General features: G+C 49.4%; 1 protein-coding gene across 2 annotated transcripts in view; it reads right to left on the minus strand.

Annotated features, from left to right (window-relative positions):
• LOC137358727 (integrin alpha-5-like) overlaps positions 1-13,713 on the minus strand; it is a 231,295-nt gene that overhangs the window by 32,412 nt on the left and 185,170 nt on the right. For both annotated transcript variants that reach the window (XM_068024987.1, XM_068024985.1), the window contains exons 14-18: positions 10,401-10,446; positions 8,424-8,531; positions 3,588-3,643; positions 1,746-1,900; positions 940-1,077 (exon numbers count right to left, since the gene is read on the minus strand). In XM_068024987.1, the coding sequence (XP_067881088.1) occupies positions 940-1,077; positions 1,746-1,900; positions 3,588-3,643; positions 8,424-8,531; positions 10,401-10,446 (503 nt within the window). The remainder of the gene's footprint in view (positions 1-939; positions 1,078-1,745; positions 1,901-3,587; positions 3,644-8,423; positions 8,532-10,400; positions 10,447-13,713) is intronic.

Genomic DNA, 13,713 nt, shown 5'->3' on the forward strand with positions numbered 1-13,713 from the left:
GAGGCGGAGAGGTGTAGGGAGGGTATTCCAGGCAACTGAAGGCATGGCCACCAATGGTGGAGTGATTAAAATCGGGGATGCAAAAGAGGCCAGAATTAGAGGAGTGCAGATATCTCGGAGGGTTGTAGGGCTGGAGGAGATTACAGAGATAGGGAGGGGGCGAGGCCATGGAGGGATTTGAAAACGAGGAGGAGAACTTTAAAAATCGTGGTGTTGCCGGATGGGGAGCCAATGTAGGTCGATGCAGAGATACAGGAAAGAATAAAACAATGAGACTGAGTCACATTCGTCTGTTCTGCTCAGCTCCTGGTGGCTGGCCTCAGTAGCAGATGGGCAGAGGCCTGGGCGTAGATCTTATTCCCTCTGCAAGGCAGATGGTGGAAGGCAGAAGCCACTTGTATTCTCACAGCTCGAGAACAATATGGAGACCAGGCGAATACTGAATGAATGTTGTAATTGTATGAGAACACAGAGACAGACAGGCCAACCAAATGAATGATGAGGTGGGTTTTCAGAAATAACAGGGCAATTACCACTCTTTTCCAATGTAGTTAAGCCAAGATCTTCCTAACTTTGATGCTTGTCCTTTTTAAAATGGTGAAGCTGGACGTACTGGAAAAGCATGAAAGTTGGCACAGACACAAGATTGGCATTGGGACAATCAGGGGATGTCTGGCTCAGACCAGCTCCCAGCCCAAACACAACTGCTGCTTCCCTGCTTCCTGCACGACACCAGGGAACACAGTGATCGGGAACCCAGTGACTAACTCAACTTCCGCATCATCACGTTTGAATTTGTTCACTGGAACAGCCTGTTTTGGGAACATAAACACCACAGCACCACTTCGCAACGAGCTCTCGGCACTTGTTCCTTCAGTCATCGTTTTCAGACGGTAACGAGACGGTCTAGCCTCACTGTAAAAAAAAAAAAGCACCTACCTCTTGTGCTAGATAGTCACGTGTTGAATAGCTGAGGATTGGCTGCAGGCCGTGATTGTCAACTGGGGCCCTTGGATCCAGACTGAAGTTCATTGCGATGTGGATCAATGACAGCTTATCTCGGAATTCATGTTCTTCCTGCCAAGAAACACCATCTTCTAAATCTCAACAGTAAGAGTTTCAAATTCAGCCTCAGTGTCAACTTTATGTTAAATAATGAGAGATCTGGAAAGTTCATTGGCCATTTCCACAAGATCAAAGTGCAAAGGTCAAGTTGCAATCAAGAGGTGGCCATGAACTGGTTAAGCAGAGCGAGAGAAAATTTCCATATTGTGAGAGAAATGACTGCGTCAAACCTGAATGTCAAGATTAGCAGGACCTGAGCATGTTCCCCAACAAAGTGGACAATATCTGCAAGGAATCTCATTTACCCCTTTATGGGGCAGTGTTCCAGCTCAGATCTGAGGGGTGTGGGGGCTGAACATAATTCATTATTTTCTTCAACTTCTACAGCGAGAGATGCCGGCAAGTATCAAACCCAAATGCACAGCACAAAAAACAATTCTTTATCCCTCATTCAACTTAAGTTTTGAATAAAAGTATTAAAGGTAAATAAAAGGTTAATAATTTCAAACCATGAGTGGGTCTAATATATCACAGACTCTCCTAATTGGGAATTATAAGAGCCTGTTTTAGGATTAACTCATTGACATTAACAGCATTGAACAATCCGTCTGCCAGGCCAGAATCTCCAGATGATAAATAGGGCGCAGATCAGTAACCGTGAAGGGAGCCCCATCACTTACACGCAGATAGACCTTCAGATCTTGGCATCTCTCTTCATGCCCATTGTTAATGACAATACTGTCCTGAAAGACAGACTGGCGAGAATCGAGGAACAGCACTCGCTTTATCGCTCCTTTCTGCTTCAGCTTGTCCAACTGTAACTCCACTTTAAAACCTTCAAAAAGAGAACACAGATCTGAGCTGAAGAGAGGGAGGGCGGGAGAGCGGGAGAGGTGGATGGAGGGTGAAAGGAAGGAGCTGAAAGAACTGCTTATTTCGTACACGTGTGGTGGCTTTTATTTTTGCCAATCGATCAATCATCACCGATCTCAGGGACTCCAGTGAATATTTGTGGCGCGATTTCCTTCCACAATATCTCAGAGCTCAGTGATTTCTCGATCAAAATATATCCTTGCTCGAAACGCAAGTTCCCCGGCCTCTTATACTGAGCTTGTCACCCTCTCACTCACACTCATGCACTAGTGCACACACTGAAACAACAACACACACTTCCCACACTGTCATACAGCACAAATACCCCTTGTCGTGTACCATTTCTCTGTATATTTGATCTTCTTGTACACAGGTTAGTGACCAGTTGTTGGATGGCACGGGGTTCTTTACACTGAGCACATCTGAAAATGGAGCAAGAGTTCAGCAAAGACCAAAACTGTCAGAAAGAAATGCTCCAAGTGCCCCGAGCCTGCCCGGACAGCACTCAGTCCTGCACTTGCTCCTGTTTTGTACGCAACCCGAACATGCTGTGCTCTTAGGGTGAGGGAGAAAGCCCTGCATTAAATCCAGCACCTTACCACATCACTCAAGCATCCCCAGGACTGCACCTTCAGCTCAGTACTGTGAAGTGGAGTCAGTATTGTGCAGGCAAATTACACACACAGAGGGACGCACAGAGGGTCACATAGACACCAAGATGAGGGACCAGTTAATCTCGTTTTGGAGGTGCTGCTGAGGAATGATGGGTTGGACACCAGGAGAGCTTCCAAATAGTGCCATGGGACCATTAATGTCCAATCTGAACAGCAGAAAGGTCTTGGTTTGACACGACATGTGAAAGATGGCACCTACGACAGTGCAGCGCTCCCTCAGTACTGACCCTCCGACAGTGCGGCACTCCTTCATTACTGACCCTCCGACAGTGCAGCACTCCCTCAGTACTGACCCCTCCGACAGTGCGGCACTCCCTCAGTACCGACCCTCCGACAGTGCGGCACTCCCTCAGTACTGACCCTCCGACAGTGTGGCACTCCCTCGGTACTGACCCTCCGACAGTGCGGCACTCCCTCAGTACTGACCCTCCGACAGTGCGGCACTCCCTCAGTACTGACCCTCCGACAGTGTGGCACTCCCTCAGTACTGACCCTCCGACAGTGCAGCACTCCCTCAGTACTGACCCTCCGACAGTGCGGCACTCCCTCAGTACTGACCCTCCGACAGCGCGGCACTCCCTCAGTACTGACCCTCCGACAGTGCAGCATTCCCTCAGTACTGACCCTCCGACAGTGCAGCACTCCCTCAGTACTGACCCTCCGACAGTGCAGCACTCCCTCAGTACTGACCCTCCGACAGTGCAGCACTCCCTCAGTACTGCACAAGGAGCCTAGATATTGTGCAAGTCCCTGCCGTGGGACTTGAACCCACAACCTTCTGACTCGGAGGTGTGAGTGACTCCCACTGAGCCAGGGCTGATCAGTTTTCATTCTGTCATAGAAATTTGAATAATTCTTGCATTTAGGCGGCACCTTACTGCCAACTATCCGAGCATGATTCAAACTGGCATTGCTTTGCCCTGTGTACTGTATCACACCATAGGTACACCCGAACAACACAACGGTCACACTTACCAATCCAGTCCGGTACGTGTTTCCCAGAAGCACTGAGACAAAAGCTGACATTGATGCTGTGAAAGAGAAAAAAAGGAACACTTGCATTGATATAGCACCCTTTCAGGACCACCAGACGTCTCAAAGCACTTTACAGCCAATGAAGTACTTTTTCTCTTTGAAGTGTAGTCCCTGTTGTAATGTAGGCAACGCAGCTGCCAATTTGTGCACAGCAAGATCCCACAAACAACAATGTGATAATGACCAGATCATCTCTTTTTATGATGTTGATTGAGGATAAACATTCGGCCAATACACCAGGGAGAACTCTCCCGCTCTTCTTCAAAATACTGGCCATGGGATCTTTTACATCCACCCGATGGGCAGACAGGGCCTCAGGTTAACATCTCATCCAAAAGATGGAAGAGGAGGAAATGGTAACACTCGAGACAACTTGAAACCTCATCGAATTGCAGCCCATCCTTGCCACCTCAGCTTCACAGGAGGTTTATCGTGGCTTCGGGTCACAGAATGCTGTCAGGAGGTTTCCCACTGTCTCCCTGAGCTGCACTCAGCCCCAGAGCTCTGCATTTAATCACATGTCCACACTCGCTCGGATTTAATAACCAAAATCTCACACTGTTCCTGAACTGAATTCATTGCACTCCATGTTTACACTTCCCAGTGTCAATCGCCTAGGATCCTCAAGTCAAATTTTGCGTACCCCCTTATGTCCTGGTCCAATTATACCCTCCCACCATTGTCCTGGTCCAATTATACCCTCCCACCATTGTCCTGGTCCAATTCTACCCTCCCACCATTGTCCCGGTCCAATTATACCCTCTCACCACTGTCCCGGTCCAATTATTCCCCTCCCACCAAAATCCCGGTCCAATTATTCCCCTCCCACCATTGTCCTGGTCCAATTATACCCCTCCTCTAACCCATGTCCCCATGGCACAAGCCTGGGACTCTGGATTACTAGTTGATTGACATTACCACTGCACCATCTCCCCGTCAAGCTGCCAACCCTCAGACAATTTCAAGCTGATCTCCTGCCTGCCTGTTCAGTTGGGCATTGAAGCTTTAAGAGGAAGATGGTTGGGCTGAATGTGTGAAAGGATGAGGTCAAATGGACACAATGCCCTTTCATCCAAACACATCTGCTCACTCAGCACAGAGTCCAGGATTAGGCCTGGTGTTCAGTGAGGTGCAGTACCCCACTTAGTCACCAGGGGAGCCAGAGCCATTTTATCTGCCCATGTGACAGTTGGAGCTGGGTTAGTGTGGAGAGGGTTAAATCTCCTAAAGCAGAAGACTGGGTGGCATTCTAGCACATTCCAAGTGACAAGTAGACCATCAAAAGCAGATGAACACAGACGCCCCTAAACACAGCTCAGGAGCGCTGTGAACATGTCTATGGAGGTCAAGTACTACCAACAGCTCCTAGTGTTGGGCCCGGCAGTTTGATTCAGACTGATCGCTCACTCAGACGGGGCATGAGCAGAATCTGACTGGGCAGCTGTGCCCTACTAAGCACAAGGAACAAGGCCGAGCCCTGCTCTCACTCTGGGCAACAGTTACGTGTCCCTGGGTTAGAGCAGAAGGACGGGAAAAATAAAACAAAAGGAAGGGTTCCTGTTCCTAACCACTATCCAGTGTCTGTGGCAACATCAGGCGAGGTCAGAACTGGGCCCAGTCGTGATGCCTCCCTCAGTTAAGCAGCCAGCCAACACTCATTATCTGGACTCCCTCAAAGAACAGCCAACTTGGTGAGGTATAAGGGGCATTGACCTGTACCCCAAGCAGAATCAGTGGAGGGCAAGTGGGGGGGGGGGGGCAGTTAGGGAAGAGATGTTGTTGTACATGGGGGTAAGGGTTGGAACTGGTGTTGACCCCGGTTGTGTTTGATTCTGCCTTTGGGGAAAGTGCTGACAATTCATTTTGGCAAGCTTCGGCCTTTCAGAGCAGAGTACAGAGTCATTAGGCAGGGATGTTTTGCTGTTGAAATGAGGGGAGTCAAGCTGCCAGCTCCCACAGCCCAGTGCTCACTCCCACTTCGAGTAGACAGAAAGGCAACAACTGGATTTTTTGAGCTGGTGTGAGAATGAAGATCAATCACACGGGAGAGTTCTGTGGCCTTCGGATTTGAGCGTGTCCAAAAGCAGGCATTCAGGCGATGCTATACCTGTCCCCTTGCAATGAGAGGGTGCAACCTGCCCGCCATATTGGAGGTTTAGGTGGCCATTCACTGCCAGAACAATGTGGTCAACATCCTAGGCCATGCAGCCTGGACTGCAGAGTGACCAGGTCCTGATTCATTCTGCAGTTGAACTAAAACCCTATAGGTATCTATTCCACAATCCAACTGATAGATATTCCCATTCTGGTCACACCAGAACAGACACACCCTCTTCCAGTACGCAACAACCCACTTTACATGGGGTTAAAGTGCACACCTCAGCAGCATACACAAAGCACGGATTCAATCCCTTCTCTCACCAGAAACATAACTGTCCCTTGAACCGACTTCGATGGTCGGGGTTTTATCCGGACAGCAGGGGTCTCGACCTCTGGCAAAAGTGATGCTGTGAACCCCGCATCGTCTCTTCTGTGGGAGGTCCACTGAATCAAGTGCCAATTAGGCACTTAACTGGACAGCAGCAGGCCTCCCACGGGATCAAGACCCCCAGCGACGGAGGTTCTGCCCTCTGAGAATTGCTGACCAATCAGAGGCCGGAAGCTCTTTAAATGAGCAGTGCCACCGCGGAGGTGGTGGCTGCTGCCGGTGCAGCACCCACCCGAGGCCCAGGAGGAGTGCTGGACCCAGGCCACAGGTAGGTCAGGGTGGGAGGGGTCTCGTGGGGTGAGGGGGTTGTAAGGGGGGCCGAAGATTCCGGCCGAACAGGTTTGGATGAACCCAACTGGGATTATGGGAGAATGTTACATGGTGGGGTGGAATTTTGTACTCAAGGTGAGGAAGACTAGTGCTGAGAAAGTGCTTTGCCCTCCATTTTTGTATCTCGCAACTGCTAAGTGCTGGACAGGTTAGACATCATATTAAGTGCGATTTTCTCCATACTGCGTCCCCCTCCCCCACAAGCTGTGTCCTTAAGGTATCTTGAAATGCACGAGTCGGACATTCCCATTTCACAAACCAGGTTTTACTTGTGGTCTCAGATTGTCAATTTGGCCCCAATGCCGAATCTTTTGAACCCAAGGACCTGGATGGAGTCTGGGCTGAGGTCAAAGGTCAGTGTGTTGATCGGTCGACTCACTCAGTCCCTTGGATGAGATGACTGAAGAGCAGAGTGTTTAAAAAAAAGGCTTGCATTTATATAGAGCCCTTTTACGACCACTGGACATCTCAAAACGTTTTACAGTCAATGAAGTGCTTTTGAAGTGTAGTCACTGTTGTAATGTAGGAAATGCAACAGACAATTTATGCACAGTAAGATCCCACAAAGAGCAATGTGATGATGACCACATAATCTGTTTTTAGTGATGTTGGTTGAGGGATATATATTGGCCCCAGGACCCTGGGGAGAACTTCCCTGCTCTTCTTCAAAATAGTGGCCATGGGATCTTTCACATCCACCCGAGAGGACAGACGGGGCCTCGGGTTAACATTTCATCCAAAAGACGGGTGAAGATACGCTGTACATTTCTTCATTCATCCTTACTGAATATTTGTTTTTTTAACCACATGGCCCTGTCAGGGACTGCTTGCTTGAGATCTATCAGGAGGTGAGGGGTCACAGAAATTGCCCAAAATCCATTACTGCTGATAAAAGACATTCTGCTTGAGAATATTCACACTTCAAGTGCATGGCTTGAAGAAGCTTTCACACAGTGGGGTATAGAACACGACTCTCATTACAAAATCCTGCTGAATTTGTAGATTTGCCACAATGGAGGATTCTCCATTCAGCACGGCCAGTGAGAGACAATCCTAACGATTCGTGACTCCTCAGATACTGAAGCAGTCCGTGTAGAAATGCAGCAAGACCTGGACAATATCCAGGCTTGGGCTGATAAGTGGCAAGTAGCGTTGATGCCACACAAGTGCCAGGCAATGACCATCTCCAACAAGAGAGAATCTAACCATCTCCCCTTGACATTCAATGGCATTACCATTGCTGAATCCCCCACTATCAACATCCCGGAGGTTACCATTAACCAGAAACTGAACTGGAGTAGCCATATAAATACCGTGGCTACAAGAGCAGGTCAGAAGCTAGGAATCCTGAGGGGAGTAACTCACCTCCTGACTCCCCAAAGCCTGTCCACCATCTACAAGGCACAAGTTAGGAGTGTGATGGAATACTCTCCACTTGCCTGGATGAGTGCAGCTCCAACAACACTCAAGAAACTCGACACCATCCAGGACAAAGCAGCCCACTTGATAGGCACCCCATCCACAAACATTCACTCCCTCCACCACCGACGCACAGTGGCAGCAGTGTGTACCATCTGCAAGATGCACTGCAGCAACGCGCCAGGGCTCCTTAGACAGCACCTTCCAAACCCGCGACCTCTACCAGCTAGAAGGACAAGGGCAGCAGATGCATGGGAACACCACCACCTGCAAGTTCCCCTCCAAGTCACACACCATCCTGACTTGGAACTATATCGCCGTTCCTTCACTGTCGCTGGGTCAAAATCCTGGAACTCCCTTCCTAACAGCATTGTGTGTGTACCTACCCCACATGGACTGCAGTGGTTCAAGAAGGCAGCTCACCACCACCTTCTCGAGGGCAATTAGGGATGGGCAATAAATGCTGGCCTAGCCAGCAACGCTTACATCCCATGAATGAATAAAAAACAAAAAGAAATTGGCTGGAATAACATACGTACCATGTGACCTGGATGTCAGTGCCATTTATGGTGCATCCTTTCTCCTCCGGGTTGAAGACTGGAGGGTTCACCTTCAAGGTGGCACGTGCCCGGACAATCGGTCTGGCCCTAGGACCAAGAGACCAAGGGTCAGTTACTTGAACAGTTGCTATGGGAACAAAGGTCAGCAAACAGTATACCCACAGTCTACGAGATAAGTGACATTCGGGGTTGGAATGGAAAGGGATTCAGTACTTAAACAGTCAATTTACACGAGTCAGCAGAACGTTCAGCAAAAACAGCTTCACATTGATGGGGAACATCCTCCAGCCATCTCCAAGGCTGAATAGATGATGACAATGATTTAACTCAGTGTGGGATCAGTGTGTGAGAGAGGCTGAGGTGAGCAAAAAGCTCACAAGCAGACCCCAACTCTCTCCCGACCCTGGCTTGAAACCGGGCAGCAAGAGGTTATCACTGGAGACTGGCGGGAATAATCTCTGACAGTCTGGTGAGGGGAGGGGAGGGGGTTCTGGATGCCTTGGCCCAAGATTTCCTGGTGTTTCTGCTCCTGTCCTTCCTGGTCCACAAGGCAATGAAAACAAATAGAAACTCAATTTACCTCTTCTGCCTCCCCACACAGCTCCCGGCAGGTTCAGCCTTGCACACACTCACTGCTCCCGCATTCACGCCTCAGGCTGAAATCACAAACCAGGCCCCAATTCATCAGCGGAGCCTGATTGGCAAATTTAAAGAGAACCCCAAGCAGATTGGGGAGGGAGAAGATTGGGTCTCTATTTTAACTGCCCTCTGGTTTCCGCCAGACATGGGGCAGTTAAAATTGAGACCAGAGATAGTCAGGGTATAAGCAGAACACTGAGCAAGGGGGCCAGATGATAGAAGGCATATCACAACTATCCGATGTACTGGAAAACAAGCGAGTGTCTGTGCCAGCACCGAGTCTCAGCTCGATCAGAAGATTTCAGTATTAAGTCAGTGAAATCCTACTTGTAAGTGACTTGGTTTTGCTGGTTGTGGGCAGGAAGCTGGGGGATTGACTTTACTGTGACCGCCAGTTAACAGATAGTGGAGCTCCCAGTGACTCGGATCTAATTATATCACGACAGCCTCAGCTTGGACATGGCCCAGCTTGTGACACAATCCAGCTGCCAATTCAAGAAGGCCTTTTCCAGAAAAGCTGTCTGCTGTGTGTGAACCCGGGATCTCGGGAAAACCAGGGAATCCGGAGACCTCGAGGAAACCCGAAGCCCTCGGGGAAACTGGGCAACACGGAGCCCTCCGGGAAATGGGGGAACACGGAGCCCTGGGGGAAACTGGGAAACCTGGAGCCCTCAGGGAAACCGGGGAACACGGAGCCCTGGGGCAAATTGGGAAACCTGGAGCCGTCGGGGAACTCGGAGCTCTCGGGTAAACCGGGGAATCCAGGGCCCTTGAGAAAACTGGGGAACGCGGAGCACTCGAGGACAGCGAGATACATATCCACCTTACAGGATTAACAAGTGTTAAGAAGATTTGAAAGCACAGAATCAGAAGACATTTAATCATTTCCATTAATCCTGGAAAAAAATCATACTGGCTTCAACTGGGTCATTCTCCATTGTGCAGATGCCAGTTAAGTACAGGATTGGGTTCAGCTGTGATGCCCCCCAAAGCCCAATTACATGCTGCTCACCAGCTAGCTTCATATATGACAAATGGCCAGTTGAATGTGGTACAAGATGGCGATTGTGGAATATAGGCAGAAAACGTGTTTAGGTGACTATCAGAGGTGAGCATTAAACCTCTGAATTTGCACCGTCGATCAGGGGGTAAGGTCCACGAAATCTCCCAGTACTGCAAAACCACACTGACTGGGTTCTCAGAGTGCCAATCGGTACCATAATTCATGCCTGAATGATTGGCGTCAAAATGATACAGTCACAACTATCGAAGAAACCAACAGCATTGCGGCTGAACGGGTCGATTTCAAGTTCCTACCTGTAAACCACAGCTCGATCAACTCCAAACGCCCCAACAATTACATCTGAAAAAAACGCAGAAATTTAACTGAGCAAAAGAGGTGACATTCCAATAACATCCCACTGTACCACCCAGTCCCAGAGTGTGAAAGGACAGTGTGAAATTCACTGTACCACCCCATCCCAGAGTGTGAAAGGACAGTGTGATAACCCACTGTACCACCCAGTCCCAGAGTGTGAAAGGACAGTGTGATCACCCACTGTACCACCCAGTCCCAGAGTGTGAAAGGACAGTGTGATAACCCACTGTACCACCCAGTCCCAGAGTGTGAAAGGACAGTGTGATCACCCACTGTACCACCCAGTCCCAGAGTGTGAAAGGACAGTGTGATCACCCACTGTACCACCCAGTCCCAGAGTGTGAAAGGACAGTGTGATCACCCACTGTACCACCCAGTCCCAGGGTGTGAAAGGACAGTGTGATCACCCACTGTACCACCCAGTCCCAGGGTGTGAAAGGACAGTGTGATCACCCACTGTACCACCCAGTCCCAGAGTGTGAAAGGACAGCGTGATAACCCACTGTACCACCCCGTCCCAGAGTGTGAAAGGACAGTGTGAAATTCACTGTACCACCCAGTCCCAGAGTGTGAAAGGACAGTGTGAAATTCACTGTACCACCCAGTCCCAGAGTGTGAAAGGACAGCGTGATAACCCACTGTATCACCCAGTCCCAGAGTGTGAACGGACAGTGTGATAACCCACTGTACCACCCAGTTCCAGAGTGTCAAAGGACAGTGTGAAATTCACTGTACCACCCCATCCCAGAGTGCGAGAGGACAGTGTGATAACCCACTGTACCACCCAGTCCCAGAGTGTGAAAGGACAGTGTGATAACCCACTGTACCACCCAGTCCCAGAGTGTGAATGGACAGTGTGATAACCCACTGTACCACCCAGTCCCAGAGTGTGAATGGACAGTGTGATAACCCCACTGTACCCAGTCCCAGAGTGTGAATGGACAGTGTGATAACCCACTGTACCCAGTCCCAGAGTGTGAATGGACAGTGTGATAACCCACTGTACCCAGTCCCAGAGTGTGAATGGACAGTGTGATAACCCACTGTATCACCCAGTCCCAGAGTGTGAAAGGACAGTGTGATCACCCATTGTAACACCCAGTCCCAGAGTGTGAAAGGACAGTGTGATCACCCACTGTACCACCCAGTCCCAGAGTGTGAAAGGACAGTGTGATCACCCATTGTAACACCCAGTCCCAGAGTGTGAAAGGACAGCGTGATAACCCACTGTACCACCCCATCCCAGAGTGTGAAAGGACAGTGTGAAATTCACTGTACCACCCAGTCCCAGAGTGTGAAAGGACAGCGTGATAACCCACTGTACCACCCGGTCCCAGAGTGTGAACGGACAGTGTGATAACCCACTGTACCACCCAGTTCCAGAGTGTCAAAGGACAGTGTGAAATTCACTGTACCACCCCATCCCAGAGTGCGAGAGGACAGTGTGATAACCCACTGTACCACCCAGTCCCAGAGTGTGAAAGGACAGTGTGATAACCCACTGTACCACCCAGTCCCAGAGTGTGAATGGACAGTGTGATAACCCACTGTACCACCCAGTCCCAGAGTGTGAATGGACAGTGTGATAACCCCACTGTACCCAGTCCCAGAGTGTGAATGGACAGTGTGATAACCCCACTGTACCCAGTCCCAGAGTGTGAATGGACAGTGTGATAACCCACTGTACCCAGTCCCAGAGTGTGAAAGGACAGTGTGATAACCCACTGTACCCAGTCCCAGAGTGTGAATGGACAGTGTGATAACCCACTGTACCACCCAGTCCCAGAGTGTGAATGGACAGTGTGATAACACACTGTACCACCCAGTCCCAGAGTGTGAAAGGACAGTGTGATCACCCACTGTGCCACCCAGTCCCAGAGTGTGAATGGACAGTGTGATAACACACTGTACCACCCAGTCCCAGAGTGTGAAAGGACAGTGTGATAACCCACTGTACCACCCAGTCCCAGAGTGTGAATGGACAGTGTGATAACCCACTGTACCACCCAGTCCCAGAGTGTGAAAGGACAGTGTGATAACCCACTGTACCACCCAGTCCCAGAGTGTGAAAGGACAGTGTGATCACCCACTGTACCCAGTCCCAGAGTGTGAATGGATAGCTGTTCTCTAAATCTTTTCTCGAGCTACAGCTCTACAATCCATACACCAGAATGTTGTGTCCTTGAGATCTGGCTACATGTTCACTTATACCAGTTGAGTAGATTTGTTTGGCTGCTGATTGTACCCGCTACCTCTGACAGCCACCTCACCCCTGAGAGATCTTTTGTGACCTCATGATCCTCTTACTCCAGCACTTACTCAGCTTCAGGGGCTTTTAAATTAAGTCCTGCATGGACTCGATTGGCCAAGTTGGCTCCTCATGTCCCATGATGACTCTATGACTTGACCCTTCAGTCATCATTGTGAATGGCACTTTGACCCTGACATTTTCAGTCACAGATGTATTTTTTAAAAAATGTTTCCAATTCTTTCTTGCTTCTAATGGTTTGATACAACTGAGTGGCTTGCTAGGTCATTTCAGAGGACAGTTAAGAGCCAATCACATTGCCGTGGGTCTGGAGTCACATGTAGGCCAGGCCAGGTAAGGACAGCAGATTTCCTTCCCTAAAGGACATGAGTGAACCAGGTGGGTTTTTACAACAATCTGACAGTGTCCTGGTCAGTTTTACCGGTAGCAGCTTTTGATTCTATTATTATTTCTAGATTTCATTTGAACTGAATTCAAAGTTTCAAATGGCTGTGATGGGTTGTATTTGTTTTCTTATTTCCAAGGAAACTTCAGATCTAAAGCTTTGTGTTTAGGCTGAACTGCTAAGATAAAATGCAAAGCTTTGAAGCATTGACGGCTAGAGTTAATGAACCCAACATGCGATCGTCACAGCATTTTCAGCACAGCAGGTGTCAACTTGCCCTGTGTTGTATGAGTCCCAGTCTAAGTTGCAGCTGCCCTGAGCCTTTCAATAGGTCTGGTGTGATGCTGGGACATGTCAGCAATTGTGCAGCCTCCGCCTCTGACTCAGCTCATCTAACGCTGAAACCCTCCCCAACGCCTCTGTCACCTCCACACTCCACTATTCCACTGCTCCTCTGGCTGGCTTCCCACCCAATACACTTGAGCTCATCCAAAACTCTGCTGCCTGTATCCTAACTCGCACCAAGTCCCATTCACCCTCAACCCCTGTGCGCGCTGATCTACATCAGCTCTTGATCTGGCAACGCCTCCATTTTAAA

This window comes from Heterodontus francisci, chromosome X (genome assembly GCF_036365525.1).
Source record: "Heterodontus francisci isolate sHetFra1 chromosome X, sHetFra1.hap1, whole genome shotgun sequence".
Lineage (NCBI taxonomy): Eukaryota > Metazoa > Chordata > Chondrichthyes > Heterodontiformes > Heterodontidae > Heterodontus > Heterodontus francisci.